The 23,462-nt window shown below is 41.4% G+C and overlaps 1 protein-coding gene across 2 annotated transcripts; it reads right to left on the bottom strand.

The window, feature by feature from the left end:
* Positions 1-3,339: 3,339 nt before the first annotated feature.
* Positions 3,340-23,127, bottom strand: rbms1a (RNA binding motif, single stranded interacting protein 1a). 2 transcript variants are annotated; one of them, XM_044030966.1, is made up of 14 exons: positions 22,808-23,127; positions 18,596-18,738; positions 16,004-16,062; positions 14,959-15,050; positions 13,161-13,318; positions 12,049-12,128; positions 11,807-11,907; positions 10,820-10,869; positions 10,627-10,717; positions 6,820-6,870; positions 5,860-5,961; positions 5,624-5,692; positions 5,340-5,417; positions 3,340-3,441 (listed from the first exon to the last, which is right to left on the bottom strand). In XM_044030966.1, exons 1-13 carry the CDS (start codon positions 22,856-22,858, stop codon positions 5,349-5,351), a joined length of 1,116 nt encoding a protein of 371 aa, XP_043886901.1. In that variant the 5' UTR covers positions 22,859-23,127; the 3' UTR covers positions 3,340-3,441; positions 5,340-5,348. The 2 variants fall into 2 exon arrangements, with proteins under 2 accessions (XP_043886901.1, XP_043886902.1); XM_044030967.1 differs by lacking the exon at positions 6,820-6,870.
* Between the last annotated feature and the right edge of the window lie 335 nt (positions 23,128-23,462).

Genomic DNA, 23,462 nt, shown 5'->3' with positions numbered 1-23,462 from the left:
CCAATCATAAGATCATACTAAAATATCTGACCATAAACATTGGTTCTGGGGCAGTCATGGGGGACACAGCGCCCTCTGCTGCGAAACATTCATTATTGGACAGTGTAGAATTGCAGAGGTGGAGAGGTACTGAAATATTCTACTCAAGTAGCACTATTTTGACAACATTTTACTTAAGTACAAGTAAAAGTACTGATCTAAAAATGTACTCCAGTTAAAGTGAAAAAGTATTTATTAAATAGTAAGTAGTATTTTTAAGACAAAAAGGGAACACAAGTCTCTCTTTAATTGTTTTTAATTAACCCTTAGTGCTCACACAGCATGGATCTGTGCCACAGGTGAACCCATGGTAAATTGTCGTGGGATTAATACACAATTCTTTATTGGACATCCTGGGGGTGTGTGTTTATAGGTCACATTCAGGCTTTAAAAAGTGTGTTTTTTTCCCGTCTTCTTATGTGCTATTGCGTCAAAGTTATGATTCGTTCAGATCAGTGATGTTAAGTACCAGTAATTGTCGTTTTTCTTTTCTTTTTGGGAACTTTGAACTGTGACCCATTTCCGAATTTCACAAATTCAATACGATTTTAAACATTTTAAGTACTTTTTGCTCAGGTGTGTTTATATAGTTGGTGATTTTTTTTTCTTCATCAGATTGCATAGGTTGTGCTGAAATAAAGGATATGAGACAAGCCTCTGTATATACTGTACGTTTCAACATAAAAAAGGGTTAAAATTAAAGTGCTGACAAAATACAATATGTAAACACTTAATGTATCAGTCAAAATGGGTCAAAGGTCACAGATGCTTTAACTTTCTCACTCACTCATGGGCCTCAATTAGCGTCAATTCACCTGTCCTCAACATCCGAACATTTTTTTTTTGTCAATTGCGTCAAATAACAATTTTTAAAAATGACTCACTACAATTGTGAAATCCCTTAAACCATGAGATAAACATTATTTCAAACATGTGCTGCAGTGGCAAGAAAAGAGACCAGAGTCCGAGCTGAGAAAGAGAGAAGCCATTTATTCAGCACTGATTTCATTTCAGTCTTTTCAAAAGGAGAGAGCAAGGAGAGGATTGTTTGAGAATCAGCTGAAGGTGACAGGTGATGCGATGAGGAAAACATGTACATTTTCTTATTTATTTGTTTTTTTTTTTTTTTTTTTTAAACTTTTTGAATTTTTCAAAATTTCCACCCCCAGCAACAACAGCATCAGGATGGAAAAGTACGCTCAGTAAAAGCCTGATTACTGCTTATACATTTTCCCCCACTGTGGGTCTTTAGGAGAAGAACCTCGACCATAATATCCTGTTTCTTTGCTTTGAGTTTTTTTTTTTTTACATTGGAAATAACACATTTAAAGAAAAAGAAAAGCAAGGCAAAAAAAAAAATCAAATCAAATCCAAATAAAATATAAAACTCACCCATTTTTTCCCCCCACTTTTGGCCCTGAATGTAAATAATCTATACATCCTATTTTATTATCACATGTGATTGTAACTGCCATTCAACTCCAATGAAACGCTGCAGTTTTTTTTGCGTTTCACACATGATTGTTTTTTTTTTTGCAGGAGCCAACATCTGAGTCGCTTTCTCTCGTCATCCAGATGATTTGGCATGAACGCGATTCACGACCAAAATTTGGCTGAATCCCGGTTTTAAAATCGAGGGGAGAGCTTTAACTGAACTCAAGGTAAAACGTGAAGGTAGAGGGAAGTGGTGAGTCATCAAAACATGTGTCTAGAATGGAAAAAGGCAGAACATACTCATTTAGGTCAAACACACTGGGAACCAGTAGCTGTCTTACTTTAAATCTCTACAACAGAGGTCTCAAACTCACGGCCCACGGACCACATGCGGCCCCCCAATCGATTCTGCCAATTAAAGGTGTGTTTTTTTGATATTTATAGATTAATTTTGGATGTATTGCGAACTATATAACGCTCCGCATCACTTTTATTTTCAAACTATGTGAAGTATTGTCACAAATGTCGTTATTGCTATATCGTGATGGAATAACGTGATGGAATTTTGAGCACGCCGCCCCTCCCCTACTGAACAGGTTCTCGTGACGCTCATGTGGCCCCTGCCAGAGTTTGAGAACTCAACTCTAAAACGTAGCATCACAACTGAACAACACTCAAGTAGAGGGAAAAGAAAAAGCGTGGAGCACACGAAGATGAGGCAACGCAACGGTGTTTCTCTGACAACCAGGGAGAGAAATGCTGCACGTGGGAGACAAACGGTACAAGTCCTATCCAGCCAGCTCCTGAGCGTGGCTTTTTTTTTTGTTCTGCTTCGTCCACTCGGATGACAGGGGGCTTTACCTGCAAACCCCCACCACACCAGCAGGCTCCGGCAGAACCATGAGGTAGATCACTGGTCAAGCTGACCACAAGAGAGAAAACAAACAAAACTCCCCAAAAGATGCCCGTTTGGGTGAAAAAACATGTAACATCATAAAAGTACAGCTCTTGTTTCATATCATCCTGAAGTCTAAAATTAAAAAAAGAAGAGAAATTAAGGGGATTGCCTTGCTCTGAGTTTACCACCGTTTTTTTTTTTTTGTGTGTGTGTGTTTTTTTCAGTATTGCCGTTGGATTCTCATTGTCTTTTTATTGCTACCACATTTAGCCCGATAGCAAAAACACTCAACACAAATAGAAATCTCCTCTGATTTCACACACACATGTTATCAGTCAGATAGAAATATGACACCTGATCAAGTCTCGATGAAGGATGTTTGATGTGACGTCAGGAAGGCACCTTTTCCAATAATAAAACATTAATTTCCTCATGAAATGAGCGGCGGTCACCTCTGTGTGTGTGTGTGTGTGTGTGTGTGTCAGCTGTCAATTCAGTTTGTTTTTTTTCTGTGGCCTCAAACAAAATGGGAGTGATTCTGAACTGTTAAACTTCAGTGCAAGTTTTTACTCGACATATGTCACAAATAAAGAGGAACTATAAAATCATAGACACTTTGAAGGTGTGTATGTGTGTGTGTGGGGGTGTGAAGCTCAATCTCATGCATTTTTATATCCTGTCATACTAGAAGGGGGTGTTGAAGAGAAGGGGAGGCTAAAGACAGGAGAGAGTCTGGGGGGAGGAGGAGGAAAGGAGGGGATCCTCTGGTGTTGGTTTTAGAATCCATGGGGGTGGGGAGGGGAAGAGAAAAAGAAGAAGAGCATGTTGTTTCTTATCAAAATAAATCTTTTTTTTTGTGTCTGTTTTTTTTTTTTTTTTCTTTCTTTTCTTTCTTTCTTTCTGTAATTTAACTGACTTGAGTCCATTTACACCGTCCTCATTTCCACCACAAGTGTTGGGGCAAAAAAAAAAAAAAGTTCATGTTTCTGGTCCAGTCAGAGAAGGCGGCAACTGTTTTCACTGTGACGTCATCGGCAACTTCCCATGTTGCCGTGTGGCTCACAGAAAGCCTGGAAATAAGAAAGCACAAGCACCACTGTCACAACTATAAACTAATAAGAACACGACAATGTTAATTCCCGGACCCTCTATAGCTCTATAGCGCCCCTCCATAAGGTGAAAACAGAGGCAAAATTGAGTTCCACCTAATTTCCCGAAACTTGGTGGGAAGATATAGACCATGAAGAACAAAAAAGTCGACAGTAACCATGGCCTCAACTCAACAGGAAGTTGGCCACTTTTAATTTTGGCGTCCATTTTGGCGATTTGCACCCAAGAACTAGACGGTTTTGCGGATTCAAAAAAGTGAGGTCAGGGAACTGCAGCACTCTCTGACGTGCAGTGCTGGTTGTTTATAGGTTTCCTCATCCTGACTTCACTTGGACGTAGGGCTGCGACTCACGGTTGTTTTCATCATCGATTGATCTGGATGCCATAAAATGTCAGAAAAACCCCCACAAACCAATGAATCCATTGTCAAAATAGTTGAATAGCAATAGTGAATGATTAATCAAATAATCGTTGCAGCCCTACTTGGATGTGTGACCTTCGCTGTAAGTGTGACAACACATGGTCGTATCATGACTTTAAATTAAAAAAGTGTTTGATTTTTTCAGAATAAGCCTTTAACATGTGCTTTAGGTGCCATGTTTACATTTTGCAAAACCTGCAACCAGGTTCTTATTGGACGCTACCAGCTGTCAATCACACTTGGCGTCCACTCACATGTGGCACACTTCTATATTCCTTTTAATTAATGTTATAAATCAAGTGAGAGGCACATGCTCATTTTCCCATAGACTTCCATTCAAACTGAGTTCTTTAGCCACCAGAGTCGCCCCCTGGTGGCTAACTGCTACGCTTCCATTCTACCTCCAATCAACAAAACAGCCCCTGGTCCTGTTTCTGTTGGAACAGTAAGTGTAAATGCTTAGCACGCTGTGTTACTGACGTCTTCTCGTCCTCATAAATCGAACGACTCAAACAATGAGCAAGTCCGTCTTAACTGTAAGTATCCAACGTTTGTCAGATTATAAACGTTAGATACTTACAATTATTTTGTTGGATGTCGACGGGGAAAACTTGGGGAGCGAGTTCCAGACAGACAGGTTACTGACTCCAAAACCCAGTAGCCAATCAGCAGGCAGCTTCTTAAGGCCCGCCCATGGTCAGAATCGCAAAGTGAAGGAGCGCAAATGCTACCGACGTCACTATAACATCTATTTTACAACAGTGGTAACAGACAATACCGATTCCCAACTGTAGGGGGACCCGTAAAGCAAATCCTACATTGTGTTACTTTTTTTAAACTTTTTTCCACAGCAGCCCGACACTTTTTCAGTTTCTACTCCGATAAAGAAAAACAGCTCCGCATAAACCAACGAAGAAGAAGGCGGAAACAGTAGCGAGAGAGAAACAGTCTTTTCATCCTTTCTGGTATGTGAAGGCCACCGTAGTTCCCTGACGCTCTTGGAAAAGGAAGGGGTGAGTGTCTGAGCTCATCGAGGTCAATATGAATAAAACTGGCTTCACAAACAACATGGAAACAGATGTGGCAACTGCTTGACACTGAGAAATCCCATGTCAAGCAGTTACACGTATGAAACGATAAATACTACAAAGATTCTGTGTTTTCCACGAGTGGAAAATCAGGTCAGACATGTCTGAAGGAAGTATTTGATTTGGTGCCACTTACTTCTAATAATAACCAGAAACAAATGAATTGTAGTAAAGTTCAACTTATATCTCTGTTGGTCAATAATGCCTCCGTTTTAGATTCATTACCCTGTAATAAAGCAAGCCCTCCCAAAACCCCCCGTTAGTGTATGTGGCAGTAAAGTCGCTGAGATAACAACTTGCTGTTTGCGTCAGACCGCCGGCCTGCGAACACTCAGAGGCTGCAACGCACCTGCTGTGATTACTTGCTGAGCTGACTGTAAGGAGAGGAGTTGTTGGAAGAATCCACTTGCTGCGGCGTGCCGTTCTCCTGAAAAGAAAAAGCCGGCGCCTCTCATTTAGAACACGATAATAACTATCTTCACGGAGATAATTGATGGCTTTGAGAGGACGGGCACTACAAAAAACAACTCCGGGGCCTCATGAATGGAAGCAGATTGGGCGGCTGTTCACTGGAACAGGATACATCACAGTTAAAATGTGCAAAGAGATGAGGCTGAAATATTGTGCACTTACAGGTGGTGCCTGCATGGGAAGATACTGAGGCATGTAGGCTCCCTGGACACCGGGGTTGGCAGCAAAATACTGTAAAATAAGACAGAACATTTAATACAAGCCAGACTCTTCACTGGCCAGAAAAGTGTCACATATTCTAAAAATGTGGCTTTCAAAAGTCCGTTCATAATCACTGTATCAACCCCATTTATTTAACCCTAGTTTGGATTCATGTGACATCCCAGAATTCCACTCACCGCTCCACTGTTTCCCAGTGAGAGCTGACCCATCTGCTGAGTAAGCATGGCCGAAGGGTGCAGTGACATGGAGGGATCCACAGAGGGAGACATCACAGCAGCCTGCAACACAAGGCGGCTCGGTTAGGCTTCAATTCTCTTTCACGTTCACGTCACATGACACACACACACACAGTTCCACAGAACTGACAAATAAAACACAGACAGTGGAAAGTCAGTTTCTGTCATATGTGGGATCTGGCACCGCAAACAAAAGAGTGTTTTCTTCTTAGTGGGATTTGATGCAAACTACTGTATATGAACACTGCGACGATGTCGTATTTGAACATAAGGAACTCTGTGCTCCGGGGTTCCATTAAGGGAAAGTATGACATCGCCAGCTCTGCTCCGTCTTCAGATGGCGTACACTCCGCTAAACATGATGCCTACGGGGGAATCAACCATTTCCTTGTGAAAAAAGAGAAAAGAAGTGGGGGAGGGGGGAGGGCAAATCAGCAGAGACACTTGTTCCGCTGGAAACCATCTGTTGGACGAGTCAAAGAGTCACAAGACTGTCTCTGCTTCAGGCATTTCCTGCTGGATCCAAAGAGGGGGGGAGGAGGAGGGCGCGGGCAGCAGGAGGAGGGGTGTCCCTTTCGTTGTTCCATTCCTCTTTCATACACACTCCCAACACACACACACTTACATTATATACAGTAAATACACAGCAGTGGCTGGATTTCCCAGAGCACAGCTCTGTCCTCCTACATTTTTGGGGAAAGTTTGGCGCCGCGTCAGCAGAACGGGCCAATTAAAGTTAACACTCTGACTTTTTTTTTTTCTGTGTGAGCTCAGAGATTCAGCTGTAGCGGAGCCACACACACACACACACACACACACACACACACACACACACACCCATTTCCTGTCGGCTACGCGGAATCGGAGGTAGTGAATGAGCAAATGTTGTTGTTCCCTTACCGGGTGTTGCATGAGATATGGTTGATGTGCCACCCATGAATGACTCTGTACCTAAGAAAAGGTCAGAGAGGGAAGGAGGGAGAGAGGGGCGGAAAAAGAGGAAGAGACAGACGAAAAAAGAAACAGAGAAAAGAGAAAGTTACTTGAGTGTTACAACTGCTCGGCGCATGATTCCACCTAATTTATGAAGATGGCCTCTCTTGTTTTGGACTGTGTCTGTCTAATATGGGGGTTTAATTATCCTCCTCCTCCTCTTCCTCCCCCACAGTATCACCTGTTTAGGTCAGCAATCCTCTGCCTCACTGACAGCCTGGCCAGGATCCTTCCTTCCTCTCTTCAGTGGTTCTCCACAACCTCTTTTATGCTGACAGCACTGTTAGTCTTATTTTTTATTCTTTTTATATACAAACATAGGGCATGTGTGTGTAAACTCTAACTGATAAACAGAGGTGGAAATAATCCTTATGTTGTCTCCTTAAGAAAAAGCACAATTTATTTGAATTCAATCTTATTTAAAGGTCCAGTGTGTAACATTTAGCAGGGTTTAGTTTGTGTATAATCGCTTTAAAGTGTTGTGTCTTAGAATAGGCCTTTTAAATGTACTTTTAAGTTGCTTTATGGATGCCTTCATCTTACATTACCATGTTTCTACAACCAGCCAGAGCCTGTGTTTCAGGTTTTGAGGCAGAAGCTTCCTATGCAAACATAGAATAACAGCTCCACCCACATAACCCTGATGCATAAACCAATGAAGAGGAAGGAAGAGACGGCAGAGAGAGGGAGAGAGAGAGAGAGAGAGAGAGAGAGAGTTGTGAAAGAGTGCTAACATCCTTTCTGGTATGCAAGGGAAAGGGACGCTTGGGAAAGGGGTTGAGCAGAGGAGTCCTGTGTTTGTTTCAATGTGCAGTCTCACCATTAGATGTCCTGTCCCATATTGTTACACACTAGATGTACAAGTACATTTACCAGTGTACAAATCTACTCAAGTAAGAATAAAAAGTAGCTCATTTAAAATATACTCCAGGGATTTAACAGTGGGTGTTGTCTCTCCGCTTTACGGGAGGATATACAGTAAAACACACCTTTACAATTTTAAGTGCACTGACAAAATAAAACATTTAGGGAGGTTTAATGTGTCATTTTAGTGCACACTATCCTGTAAATATTTTAAAATAATACAACCATAAACAGTGGATTCTGTGGTTATTTGAACAGTCATAGGGAGAATCTTTAAGCCAAAAGGGATCCACAGGTATTGTTACTTGCCCTTTAAAGGCACAAAAGAATACCAAAATTGTATAGTATAGTTTAGTTTCCAGGGCACTGACACAGGTCAGTAGTTTTTTGTTTGTTTTTTTTGCTTAGCAAAGTATACTACGTTTTAAAATTGCAGATTTAAAAACAACAGTACAGTAATACAAGTAAAGGTAACTGACTATATGCCTGGTCACTTCCTGGTTTTTCTCCTTTTTAACTTCAGGCCATGTTGACTCCCCTAAGGCTTAACTATTAAAACACAATGTAAACATGTGTGAGGTCCAATCTTCCCCCTAAGCAACAACTGACCGGTTAATGTTAAAGGGCTGGCTTATATTTGAGTTGTAAGTGACGCCCTGTGCATATTGTCCATTCATAAACTTCCACCTCTGCTGAATCACCCGTATGCAAACCAACAGCTTCCACCAGAGGGCTCTTGAGCAACCACTTTTCAGGCCACGCCCGCAACCCCCATAGGAAAAGGTAGGCATCAGGTGCAATGCCCGCAGGTATAATGTCAGAACTAAAGGAAAGGTATTGTTGAGGTATTGTTGATATTCCTAACCTGAGACTGGGAGATATAATCAGTCTGGCTTTGTGTTATCTAATTATGTCAATATCACTATTCACAAAGGCGATGACTTGGACTCCCTGGAGAGGAACTGTCTCCTCGATATGATCCGAGTCTATTCCACGACAGCACGAGAACAAAAGAGTCTCCATACAGTCGCGGGACCATTTTGTTTTAGCTGCAGTGGCACGGAATGGAGGGAAGGGAGAACTACATAGACCGTCATACCAGGCGTGCCCATAATCCTTTGTGCTTCTTTCACTCTGCAGATAATAGTAAAGTGGCTACAGCAGATGATGCCCTATAGCTATGTTTCCATCATACTGAGAACAGTACCTTTACTTGGCAGGCGGGGTGTGGGCTCTGCCTGATGGCCACTTTAGCTAGATATGTAGCATGACGGCAGCGAATGACGTCATTGAACGCAACACAAAAGACAACAATGGAGGACATCCAGCAGCTCTTTATTTCCCCTGCTCGGTTTGTGGTTGTTTGTCTCAACAAGACATGGAGCTTTGTATGAGAAAAGACTGCGGGCGGGAGTGACATTTTTCTGTTGTGGGTGACCTTACTGTACCATTTTAATGCGATAGCATAAGAGAAGGGTGCCAACAATGACAGCAAAAACAGCTTTGCATGTGATAGGAACATACCGCGTTAACATACTTCAGCTCAAAACTATTACCAACTCTCTACACATAACTGCAAGAAATCAGCAGCCCTGTTAAGACCTGGATCTCAATGATTCTATCACATGCGGATAGTGCTAGGTATGACTGTTCACACCTGGGATTAAAATGCATCCTGGATACGTCTCCTGAAACCACACGTGATCCAATCGAGCCTTCCCACCCCCATATTCAAATACACACTGGAACAAAATTATAATATTTATGATTCTGATGTCAGCGTTTGTGTGTGCGAGAGACAGCAACCCCCGCGACACTCATGTGAAGGATAAAGCCATAGCTGGATGAATGAGTGAATGAATAAATAGAAATCATATACCAGTAATATACATTGACGTATGGGATATGATTAGTGTAAAAAAAAAGTTGCAGGTCAGAGGACTTCGGCTGGGGAGGCGGTCTTTAATCTGTACTGAGGACAGATTGCGTTCACGCATATTTAGGAATGCGTCCACATGTGTCCTCAAACCACCTCTGAACGTGGTTTTCGTGATCAGATCTGATGACATATTGGGCGCGTTAAGACCTGCAGCATGGTGGACGTGATAGGATCACTCAGGATGGATGTTAATACATGGTCTGATTGGGATCTGAGTGCATCCCACTCACCACGGGTGGATGGACTTCATGAGGTACAACATCGCAATAAATATGATTGTGTCATGAGATTTTGATGTTGTTACAGCCTACAGAACCAGAGCCAGGAGGGTGATTGACTTGAAAAACGGCACTAACGGAACGTCTGTGGAAGTTATTATTTAGATTTTTTGCATGAGCACAGACATGGAACGTGCAAACATGTTGCGAATATATCTGGTTACCATCTGTTTGAGGGCTCCATTCAAAACAAGCTCCCACAGATTCATCACTCCCGTGCATATGAATTTCCGTCGGCGAACGTCACTGGTCGGAAATGTCTGTGGTGCATTAAAATGTCTGAATCGAGCGACAACCCGAGTGAGATAAAGCATGACTCAAAGAGGATGACTCTCTAACTGCAGAGAAGAGGAAGATCTTCTCTCCTTTGAAACTCTAATCTTCCGGCTTAACATCCATTTCACATGATGAAGTGTGAGGTGGTCCTGGCCAGTTTTATCACCTCTTCTTACATCTATATAGCACCTGCACAACCCTCCCACACACACACACAAGCAGAAACACAGCCTAACGCTACATAAACACACCATAAATTCAAACGCAACATGCACGGGAGGAGTGAGGCAGTAAAAGGGAGATGAATAAAATTCAGACAGGTTAATATTCGCCCATCAAAGGGACGTTCTGCAGTACCTGGTAAGCAGAGACCGGAGACATGTAGGGAGACATCGCAGGCTGCACAGACATTATCCGGTTGGTCACTGGATACGGAGAAGGATAGTACCTATGGAAGAGACAATATTTAAACACGTAGATAAGGATTTATGGGGTAAGTAGAAAAATGTTCTGCGTTATGATGATCTGCTCTGATATGAACACAACTTACCCATTCTGTACGGCTGCTGACGAGGGGTCGTAGGTGAGCGTCATTGCACCCTAAGGTCAGGAAACAGTAATTATTGGAGAAGAACATCTCTACGATTACAAATAAATGATAAGAATGTTGGGCAAAGTTACTCAGGCACAAGAGACTTATAAAAAAAGTCATAATATTGCTTATTACTTATACTTGGCATGAAAATAAATAAGTTTCAATACACAAATATACACAATAATTCATTATTACTTTAATAAATACAATCAAAAAAGGATATTCAATATTTATGAAACAAAAATGAGCAGAACTGCAAACATGGCAGCTTCTCAGCGAGCTAGCTATCTAGCTTGCTGAGAAGCTGCCTAGATAGGTAGATAGATAGATAGATAGATAGATAGATAGATAGATAGATAGACAGACAGACAGGCAGACAGATAGATAGATAGATAGATAGATAGATAGATAGATAGATAGATAGATAGATAGATAGGTGTGTGTTGTGATGTACAGATGATAAAAAATGGGAGGATATTCAATTTTCATGAAACAGAAATGAGCAGAACTGCAAACATGGCAGCTAGCTATCTAGCTAGCTAGCTGAGAAGCTGCCTAGATAGATAGATAGATAGATAGATAGATAGATAGATAGATAGACAGACAGACAGAGAGACAGACAGTTAGGTAGGTGTGTGTTGTGATTCTACAGATGATAAAAAATGGGAGGATATTCAATTTTCATGAAACAAAAATGAGCAGAACTGCAAACATGGCAGCTAGCTATCTAGCTATCTAGCTGGCTAGCTGAGAAGCTGCCTAGATAGATAGATAGATAGATAGATAGATAGATAGATAGAGAGATAGATAGATAGATAGATAGATAGATAGATAGATAGATAGATAGATAGATAGATAGATAGATAGATAGATAGATAGATAGATAGATGTTGTGATGTACAGATGATAAAAAATGGGAGCGACTGATGTGAAGGTACATACTAGTCTGAGATCGCCTGTCTGTCCATTGGGAACAAATCCACTGTGAACATGTTTCTTCCTTTGACTGTCCGCAAACTTACACAGCAAGGGCTGAGGGGGAGCTGTAGGGAAAGCACACACACACACACACACACACACACAACAACAGATACATTAACTGTCGCTCGCTGATCAGTCGTCGCCACCTCCTCAGTTTTCATGCAAAAGGAAAAGATTTCAGAGAGGTAAAAATTCTTTCCTACCCAGAGCTCCAGAAGCCATCTTGATAAATTTTCCATTAAAGTGGGAGATGACTGCGTTACACTGCTCTGTTGTGTCCATCCTGGGGGGGCGGGGATAATACAACAACCATTACTCACCACTAAATTGCACATGGGTCACTGTGGAGTAAAAGTGTTCTCAGCACAGAGAAGCATTGTTAGGAATGATGCAAACAGGGATAGGCAGCATGTTCATCAGCTAGAGGTTCAGTGTGAAAATGATTGTAAAAAAAAAAAGCATGGGTGGATTGCAAAAATCAAAGGAGCACGCAAATGTTGCTTCTGTTTCCTGCTCGAGATCAGATTTGAATGGCTTGCAATTACAAACTCTGACAGCTGTTTAAACACAAAATCATGCTGTATGGAAAACAGGTCATGACTGAATCTAGTTAAAGCACAACTAAGCAGGATTTTTACACTATTTTTGACACTGTCTTCACTCCCCCTACTGTCTTTTAGCAGAAAACATCAGGGCAGACGACCCAGAAGTCTAGGCTCTCTCTAGAAACACAAATTGTTTCAAGGCACTACATACCAGTTACCGGCTATAAGATCAAGGTTTTTAGGAGGATTATTTTAGATGTTCATCATGACAGAGCCAGTGAAAAGGAAGCAGTCGGAGGAGGAAGTGAGGAAGAGGAAATGACTGTCAGACCGAGCGTGTGGCCACACGTGAGCAGACATTTGATTGGCTTTTTTCAAATGGCGAGAACAAAACCGATGTCGACCGGCATGGACGTGGCTCCACGGCTTGTGTTCGGTGGCTCCAATGAAAACAAATGCACATGGCGGTGTTAATAAGTCTGACTGTCAGAAACTCAAATTGGCAAACGTAAAAAAAAAATCACATTGGGAATGTATCTGCATTGTTCAAATGCTAAGGAAAGGAAAACGTGATCTGATAGTAAATTTGGTGCTAGTTTATTTAAGTGTAACTCAACCCCCTCTTTCTGCAGCTAACTCCGCCCAATGCCTGATTTTGAAAAATGCCAAAGAAGCGGGCAGAGACCTGAGGAGAGTGGAATGGGTGTATTCTACAACAGAGAAGAAATTAATGCTCCTTTAAACGACAATGCCAATTTCCTGCGACTGACCTGGCGAAGCCCACCCCTCGGCTGTTGCCACTGTAGTCTCGGAGGATGCGTGTGGAGACGACCTGGCCAAATGGCTGCAGCATGTTCTCCAGCTCCTTCTCATCCACGGAGAGTGGCAAGTTGGAAATGTACAGATTCGTTGGGTCCTGCTCCTGTTGCTGTTCCCGCAAAGATAGACACAGTGAATACAATTGCAGCGTTTCATATTAAAAATGTTCTGCGTGTGACATCAGACCACATGCCGGCATGCAACTGCAGTTTCAAAACATATTTTTCTCTGGTATAAAACCACCCGGTGGAGAATGTTGCTAGCGCTAGAAGATTGTAGGTGTTGTGCCAGAAACTGAATCAGGTCCAGCTGTATCACAGAATTCATTTGGCCATTACAGCTGTTTTGGGCTCCTACCTTGTGGCCAAGGGTTGTTGTTTGTTTGTGTCAAAATGACTTAGTACGGCATATTTTATATAATATAACCCCCCATGTAAAGGGCTAGTGCAAATAGTAACAGTTACCAGTAGTAGCAGCATTATTACAGTATTACAGTTACCAAAAAGTGATGCGTGCTCTTCCACATAAAAGGGGCTCCAGGTTAAACCTTATGGCAGTCTAATCAAGAGAAAAGCAGCCGTAATCGTCATATATTCCGTGACACAGCTTTAACAGGCTGTGGGTGCACCCACGGAACCCAGTGCATTTCTGGCAGGCAATCACTTTTTTGGCATGACACCTGTCTGCATCCCAGTTTGGGCCTTTCTGTGTGGAGTTTGCATGTTCTCCCTGTGTGTGCGTGGGTTTCCTCTGACATGTCCAAAAACATGCAGAGGTTAATTGGACACTGAGGTTTGAATGTGAGAGTGAATGGTTGTTCATCTCTGTATGTTGGACCTGTGATGGATGACCTGTCCAGTGTCCATGGTGTGACCCTGCCTTTTACCCTATGACAGCTGGGATTGGCTGCAGCAGCCCCCGCGACCCTCATGTGGAGGATAAGGTAGACAATGAATGAATGAATGAATGAATTGTCTTGTTGGATGAGAGTTAAAGACTCAACTGGAGTGTGGTTAAGGGTCAGAGGAAGACATATGGTTAAATAAACGCTAAGCAGCTCCTCTGCAAACACACACGAGCAGAGTCATGTACACCCTGTGCAGCATCTCAATGGTCCTCCCTAGAAACAGCGGGAGAGCCGCGTAGCCTAGCTACCACAACACACAAAACAGACACAGCAGCAACATGCAGGTCTCTAGACAGTCAGCAGTCCTTCATCAGTGAAGTGGGAAACAGGCAAGTGGGAAAGGGAAGTGACTTCAAAATATAAATGGATTTATATAATAATCAAGGCAATTTCAATATTTGCGGTCCACAATTTATAGATGTGATGTCAAAGTATTCACTTTGTGCTCTAAAAGTGTTCAGATGAGTCAACACAGAAAATCCTATATCTGTATGTATAACTGTTAATTATTACTAATAAAGTCATAAAATATCAGTGATAATGTGTAACATGTATATCATGTATCGTGTGTGTGTGAGAGAGAGAGAGCGGCTGGTGCTGTGTGTGTAACCTGTCACGCTGACTGACAGGTTATTTGGCGTAGGCAGACATGACATCTGGTTTCTACAGTGAGAGTAAATGGGGTCACGGGAAGAACAGCTTGTCAGCTGAGGTCATGTGACCACGGTCTAATGTCATTCGCCAGCGCTCACCCGACACATGCACACGCACTGAAGAAGAAGAGATGCTCACAAGCGAGAAAAATAAACACACACGCGCACGTGCACACGTTTCTAACTCACCTTGGCCATCTGCGCCTGTATGCCGCTGGTTTTCAGAGCATGTACAGCCTTTAAAGCAGCCGCTGGGCTGTCAAAGTCCACAAAGCCGTAACCTGTAGTTGGCAGAACAATATTTACACTGAAAGTCAAATAATAATAGAACCACCTATTATACACATTGCTTTACCACTGTTACTGACGGATTGGACCCACATTTACACTTATTCTTTACTACTACTACTAATACTATTACTGATTGATGTGTTTATTTAAATGTCATGCACTCAATAATGCCCAGCCCATAAATGCCTATAAGACACCACAAACAGGATACAAAGATGACTATGTAGCATCTAACCACTTATTATCAATAAATCCAGTTAAGGCATTGATCTCATGCTTAAATAACCAACGTACCATATCACAATCAGATAACCAAAATAAATCAGGGCTCTTTCCCTGGACTTCTTCAAACGACATTTTCCTCTGGTTAATGTACTACTACTAAATTAACACTGAAACCAATTTAATTAATTCTGGCCACAGCGACCTCCTGGAATCTATAAGTTAAAGTCTGTCTATGATAAATTGCACATACTGAACATGCAATGTTTCTGATTCATGACTATGTTTTGCCACCAGCCTGTCAGTCACTGGTTTCTATTTATTCCCATAAAGTGTAAACCTGCTTCTCCTGAGCTGGGTAATTCATCATCATCATCATCGTCATCTGCCGTCCCCTTTGTCAAACTTACTGTATGGCGCCACTGCATTGTGATGCGGTTTACTACTTTGTGCAGCATTCAAATGTGAAAATAAAAGCGGACACATTCACTGTTCACGTTCAGAAAGTGATGGATTACCCGACTCAAGTGTATTAGTCATAGCAAATTGATTTACATAGTCATACGACAGAAATAAAATGGAAACTGGGAGCTGCCTGGAAGACATTAATTCAGGAAAAGTGGTGGAAGAGTGGAGTCACCATATCTAAACATGCAATAACATTGTACATTTTTATTTTCTTACATTTCCTTCGTAAATAGATAGAGCTGGCCTTACTGACCTTTACATTTGTTGGTTGTCTTGTCCAGAATTGCCTTTGCTGACTGAATCTTTCCATACCTGGGCAAACATCAAAATGTAAATATGCATTAAAAAAATGCTCACCGTAAGGAAGCAACAACGAAAACACACGTTTGTCCTTTATGAAAACGTCTCCTCATCAGTTTGGCCTTCTCATATTAATGTCAGTGATATTTCTGCAGCACCGTCTGGTACAAAGTGTACCCTCTCTCAATGCACATTTCAAAAATGAATACATACAGGCCCTGCTGTATATCTGACTTTAAAATAAGTTGAATTGTGGCATAAGCCATGAGCTGCCTGCTGGCTGAATGCCTCGCTTACATACATCACCATTCAGAGCTTGTTGCTATGAAAAGCACTTTCATTTCTGCTTTGTGCTGGCAAACACCATTGGGAACGTGAACAAAACATGAGCAAACAGGACACAAACAGCTGCTGCTGCTGCTGCTGCTTAAATGAGTGAGTGCATCTCTTCATATGTTTGGGATTCAGTGGCAAAGAGAGCAGACAAAACACCACTAATTACGGCATTCACCGCAAAAAAACATGTACTCGGACATAAGTCTGGGTTGCTTAACATTACTTGTGTTTCTTTTTTATCCTGTTTACATTACCATGTTTGCCAATTTTACATGCCCTACATGAGCTATGATTAGGGCTGGGCAATTTATACAGATATTTTAGATAGATATGGTGTTAGATTACAGATATACTGTATCTGTGATGACTTATCCTGGTTTTAAAGGCTGTTGCATTGATAATTATATCTATTACAAAGAATTATTTAGTGAAATATTATACATTAAATTAAAATATACATGGAATAATAACTTAATAACACTTCTTTAAAGTAAAGCTTAATTATTAGTGCTATAGCAAAATTTCTTTTACCATATTTATAATCAATTTCTTTGTTTCGAACACATTCGAACGTTTCATGAGCCCAGCGAAACAACCTGTGTGCAGCTTTATATCCTGATATATCTCCTATATCCCGATATATAGCCTACAAATATCCAAATATTATTTATAAGCCATATATGCCCCAGCCTTAGCTATGATTTTTCTTAATTTGTGTGTTTTTTTGTATAGCCACTTCAAATGTTTTTCTTTGGTTAGACCATCTTATCTAAAAACATAATAATAAGAATTATTTTGAGGGTCACAAGCCCCTTGTGTAAACAGTTTGGTAAAGAACCTTTTCTGTTTTCTTGTGGTGAGTCAGATGAGAAGATTGATAACACTAACAGTGTAAGCGTGCAGTCACTGTGACGCTAACACTCTCAGCTGGTTAGCTTAGCACAGTTAAACAAAACACACCCAATGTCAACAGCCATTTAAAACTCACTAATTAACATTAAAATGTTAATGTGTAAAATATGTAAATTTGTGGTTTTACAATGCGTCAACATCGTCCCTCTGTTTCCAGTCTTTGTGCTAAGCTAAACCAGCATCTTCCAGCTAACTGTAAAAAGAGACACCAAATAGATGTAATTGTAGTGTCAAATAAAATTATTATTATCTAAGTGAAAATACACTAGAAATACATTTATATAATGCAAACCCCACCCCCCAAACATTAACTTGATGTAACTCAGTTTTACATACAGTATATATTTATACAGTAGGAGGAGACCTTGAAATTAGACTGAAATGACATTGGTATTTTAAACCTCTTGCCCTTTTTTTCAGCAAACAAAAACATCAGTGACAAAACACTGGTGTGCACACACACACGACACACATAAGCATACGTCATCAAAGACCCTTATTTGTTTTCCTGCAGCGAGTTAGATGAAAAGATTGATAACGCTAGTAAGTGTACACTCACTGTGACATTAACAACCTCAGCTGGTTAGCTTAGCACAAAGACTAGAAACGGGGGGTAACAGCTAGCCTCGCTCTACCAAAGGAAACAAAATATACGTAATGTATGCAGCCCTTTAACACTCAATAATTAACATTGAAAAATTGATGTGTAAAAGTACTTGTTTGTGCTTTTACAGGGGGACTACAGGGTCCCCCTAAAGAGAACCCAAATAGGTGTTTTTGTTAAGTGTCAGTTATTATTATCTGAGTGAAAAATACAACAGATATGCCTTTATTTAATGCAAAACACTAATATTAACTTAAATCACTACATACAGTATGTGTCTTTTAGCAGGAGACCTTCAAATTAGACTGAAAATGATTTTAAAATGCTTGCCCCAGCGACAAAACAGTGCTGTACACACACATACCTGACACACATAAGCATACATCATCATCAAATACAGGATGTGTCGGTGTATGTGCTTTTGTTGCCTCTTTCAGGTCTACCTTTCTTGATATAGTGACCTTGTGGGGACCAAAACGTGATCCTAATGAGGCAGAAACTCATTTCTGAGTTCTTGGTCAAAGTTAGAGGTATGATATGAACTATAGTGAGGTTACAGTTACACATTAACTGCTCATGGTTAGGGTTGGGGAATAGGTTTAGGCTGTCCAAATGAATGGAAGGCAGAGCAGAGTCCTTAAAAAGATGGCTTTGTGAACCTGTGTGTGTGTGTGTGTGTGTGTTCGTACTGACTGGTGACAGAGTTTGACCAGGTCCAGGTCTGTCGTAGCAGGAGGCAGGCCGCGGATGTACAGGTTGGTTTTGCTGAGCTGCTCCAGGCCTGTGCTGCTGCTGTTGCTGCTGCTGCTGGGACTGGATGGAGTCATGGGGTAGGACTGCAGACAGGAAAACCTCTGTTAGGAACCGTACTGGAGCTTGATAATCTAATTTAAAAGCCAGGTCAGCGGTAATCACAGGAATGTCTCATCTCTGCGCGAGACAAAAAGTGTACAGACATGCATGCTAGTTGATCATGTCCTTAAGACGATAAGCTCTGCTCATCAATGATCCACACAGCAGTCTGACTTCTGCATCTATACCAGAAACCTGTGCTCATTTTAGTGTACTCACTTTAAGTAATTATGTATTGATTTGAACTCACTTGGTATGGACTACATTATGTATTTGTAGTTGTGATACTTTCACTTAGGGATGCACGATATTATCTGCAGACATTGGTTTTAAAATGGATTACTGGATATCAGAAAACATGCCAAGATCCCCTGATATGACAAATGATTGAACTTGCATTGGTATCAGTTATTGGCTCAAACACTCCCAATATATCGATATATTGGATATCAGCAAAAAAGTCCAATTTCGTGCATCTTTATTTTCACTTATAATGTAATATAAAGTAACTGTACAACATCTCTACCAAGGATTCACTTTTTCCACCACTACAGGGACTTAAGTTAATGTTTGACCTTCAGGCTCCTGGTTGTCGTTAAAGGGTGATTCAAATACATTCATTCATGAATGTGGGCAGTGGTGATTCACAATTTTGATTCAGTCTGTGTTCACCTCTCACATCCTGCCGTGGTGTTTATCAGAAACCCTCAGTTGTCTTCATTCTGATCCAGACCATGCCGCACTGCCTCGCAAAAGCATTTCCTTCCCCTTACTCATTCATTAAAATAGCTCCCAGCCACCCCAAACCCTCTCCAGATCAGATCAAAGACAAAGCATGGCAGAATCACACCATCTGTCCATAACCAAAGGACAATCCACTCCAAATGCCAAAGCCATGGGTGCAACTATAGCCATGCCAACACGAATCACTGGAATATTCTTCCCGGCTCTTGTGACGGTTAAAACATACACAGCAGCTTTTTTTTCTTTCTTGAACAGATGAGGAATAGATTGCTGTGGCAGAAACATCTGTTAGGCCTGTTATGTGTTCAAGTAGAAGCCTTACATTTTAGTCAGTGTGCAATTACCACGCTGACTTTATCTAAGACCACCACGGTTCGCATAAGGTCTCAGAGGGAGGATACATCTACTCTACCAGAGAGCAGCCATTGGTAGATACTTCATTTCACAGAGAAAATATCAAACCATACAATGTTACAGTTAGACGGATTCACTAATCCCCAAATTTAGACGCGGTTGGTTTCAGATTAAGACACAGCAATGGCAAATCCCATCTGAATATGAAATATGAGTATCTGGGATAGGGATGGGCATTTTGAGAAAAAAATGCTATTTGAATATTCAACACTGTTGTTGGTCACATATTTGAATATCTTAAACTTCAGCACATGATAGCTAGTGAAAGCAATGCAGGGTTCAATGCGCGTTGAGCTAACTGGAGCAGCTAATGAGATGCATTCAAAGACCTTGGTTAATATCATCACTTCTGTGGGATCTACAGCGTCTTCAGCTGAGAGGAGCAGATTCAAGGTGCCTTCAAGAAACCTTGTTCACTTCATCACCTCTGCAAACACACACAAAGTCTACAAACTAATATAGAAAGGCAGTATTCTTTCATTTCTTCACTCCTGCATGGTTTAGATTTGGTTACGTTGCCATTAAAAAAAATGATAATTGTGACAATGAAAATAAACGTATTATAAAACATTGCATTCATATGTACTGTTTGAATAAAAGGTGACCACTGGCCCCCAGGAATCTACACATTATCAAATCTGGCCCTCGTTAAAAAAAAAAGTTTGGACACCCCTGAACTAAATGCTTACTGTCGCTGCCACCTTGTGATAATAGATGCACCTCAAACTAGGTAGTCATTATTAATATTACGCAGCAACTTTTTATAATCAAGTATAATCAAGATTATATATCTGGGAGGGGTGAATCAGGCTGCATGTTTCAAAAACGAACCCACAAATATGCACAACGTCACAATTATTAATTAGGTCGGTTTTATTGACAAAGTTGAAATATATTACTACCTATAAGTGTGTATGTTTTTCTACGTGCGTAAATGCTTTAAAATAAAAATGTTTTTGATTCTTCAAGCCTTAGAATAAGCCCTTTATACACAATAGGCAGGGGGCCTTGCTTTATGGAGGCCGCCATCTTGCGGCACCATGTCTCTACAGCAGCCTAAATGGATGTGTGTTCTGAGGCAGATGCTCACATGCAAACGAACATCAGCTCCACCCACATAAACCTGATGAATAAATTAACAAAGAGGGCGGAGGAGGTGACAGCAGAGAGAGAGAGAGTTGAGAAAGAGGGTTTACAACCTTTCTGGTTTGTGAAGGCCACCGTAGTTCCCTGAAGCTATTGGGAAAGGGAGGGGTGAGTGGAACAGTCGATGTCCATTTGTTGCAGTTTGACCATTAAATATCACTCATTCTTATACACTAGCTGAACCTCTTACATAAGATGATTGTAAATAATGAGGTCCTGAGACGAGTGGGGCGATGCTGGCTCCCCCTTGTGGCACACACAATAAATCACTAGGATTGTATATTGGTGAGCAAGACCGCATTTCCTTTTATTATTTTTTTCTTATACTTTGTTAATCCCTTAGGGAAATGATTTCTTTGCATTTAACCCATCCTCTATGAGGAACCTTCCTAGAATTAGGAGCAGTGGGTAGCCACTGAGCAACGTCCGGGAAGCAATGGGGGTTGGGCACCTTGCTCAGGGGTTCCCCAGCCCTTTGACCTGGTGGGGAGTCAAACCGGCAACCCTGCGATTATAAGCTAAGTTCCCCTTCCACTTGGTCATGGCTGCCACGCACTATGATCATTGATTATTTTCTTGATTAATCAGCTAAGTTTGGTCCGTAAAATGTTGATAATTTGTTCCCTAACCCTCAAACAAATAATCTCTTGTTTTGTCCACAAATCTAAATAATTCTTTTTATATGGAGCAAAGAAACTGGAAAATGTTCACATTTTAGATGCTGAAAAATCAAAGAGCTGATTATCTCAAACTGATTAATCCATGATCGAAATGGTTCACGGTCAATTCAGCAATCGGGTCTATCACTGCATACATTTTCCCATCCCTACCCACAATCCTCTTCATGTGGTACAGAGCTGTGCATCACGTGCCTGCCTCTTATTCTCACCTTCCAGCTGAATCAAAAGGTGTGATGGGAAAGCAGAGGCCGGGTCCTTCATATTCATATTACCTTTCTGTTTCACCTGAGGTGTCAGGACGCAGCACATCACGGTTGACTCCAGCACACTGACACACATTACATGACATCTATCTGTGCTATCGTTCAGTCTTACTTCCTCTTTGCATCCACCCAGAATATATTAACCTCTAAAACACACTACAGTAACCATCATGCATATCGACCAGAGGAGGAGATTGACTGGGCAAACAAGGTTATATGGACATGATAAAGTATGAGTGGTGGATGTGTACATCAGCTCACAGGCTGCTTTTATCTCTCCATGTAGCTGCAGCTATCAAATTATATTCATTATTGATTAATCGGCCGGTTATATTCTCGATTCGTTGATTAGTGGTTTGGACCATGAAATATCAAAAAAGGTCTCGATCTGTGTTGTAAAGCGAAGATGTTCAGTTTACTGTCACATCAGGACAAAGAAACCGATCATTTAAATCGGGGAACTTTTTTACTGAAAAGAAAAATATAACAATCAAACCCTTTACTGAATGAATGAATTTAGTAGTCGATTAGTGATTGATTGATGATACAGCCCCACAGAGGTCGACTGAGATCTATGTTTTTTACAGAATGAAAATGAAGAGGTATTTAAATCAGTTTGATATAAATGTATATCATCCATATGGAAGCAGGAGAGGGCTCTCCAATGTCATTTCTGGCTGCCATTATTCCGACTGCTTATTCTAATGCTGCCTCGAGTGTTAGCAAAAAAAAAGTAGGCAGTTATTCTAAAATATACGAATACATAAATGAATAATAGTGTGTGTGTGTGTGTGTGTTTGGCCTACCTGCTTACGAGGGGCTGTCTTCAGCGGGTTGCCTGTGTTTGCAAAAATCATCCTGTAGGTTACAGATATTTCCCCCCCCCCCCGAATAAAAATCGCAAAGAGGAGGCACAGGAGACGGAATCCAAGCCGAGGTGAAGGAGCTAATGGAGTAGCCAGTCAGTTTAGGGCATCCGCATACTGAACGGCCTGGTTAATAGTAATAAAGCCTCGGTCCTGGTCCTGCATAGGTATACTGACACATCTATACACTTTGATGCTCACCAGGCGATGGACCAACCCTCCGGTCCGGTTCATTGATCTACGACGTCCTGCAGCACAGCGCTTCAGTCCCACCTACTACAGACCAAACCATCTCCTTCTGCGCGCGGGGGGGGGGGAGTTTGTCGTCAAATAAACTGCGATGTCGCCGCATAAAAACTCACGCTTTGGTGACAAAGACGCACTGGCACGTGTGGTGTCTGCGGGTCCATTTATAAGGGGATACGAAGTGGGCCCTTTTGATGGGTTTGTTTCGTAGGCGCGTACTACACTCGCCGCCTTTCATGTTGTTGTCGTCCGCACATACCAAACATTCTTCACCCCCACCTCCTCCTGCCACACACACACACACACACACACACCTAGCTGTTCTTGTTAGGACCCTGCCTTGAATTCC

Source organism: Solea senegalensis, linkage group LG7 (assembly GCF_019176455.1).
Source record: "Solea senegalensis isolate Sse05_10M linkage group LG7, IFAPA_SoseM_1, whole genome shotgun sequence".
NCBI lineage: Eukaryota > Metazoa > Chordata > Actinopteri > Pleuronectiformes > Soleidae > Solea > Solea senegalensis.
Note: the sequence above shows the minus strand (reverse complement) of the source record. Positions and strands in the feature narration are given on the sequence as shown.

Excerpts from the sequence above, each read along its gene's own strand:
- rbms1a (XM_044030966.1), bottom strand. The coding sequence starts at position 22,858 with ATGATTTTTGCAAACACAGGCAACCCGCTGAAGACAGCCCCTCGTAAG. Across the intron at positions 13,319-14,958 it reads TACAGGCGCAGATGGCCAAG|CAACAGGAGCAGGACCCAAC; the intron begins GTGAGTTAGAAA and ends TTGCGGGAACAG. Across the intron at positions 12,129-13,160 it reads CGAGGGGTGGGCTTCGCCAG|GATGGACACAACAGAGCAGT; the intron begins GTCAGTCGCAGG and ends CCGCCCCCCCAG.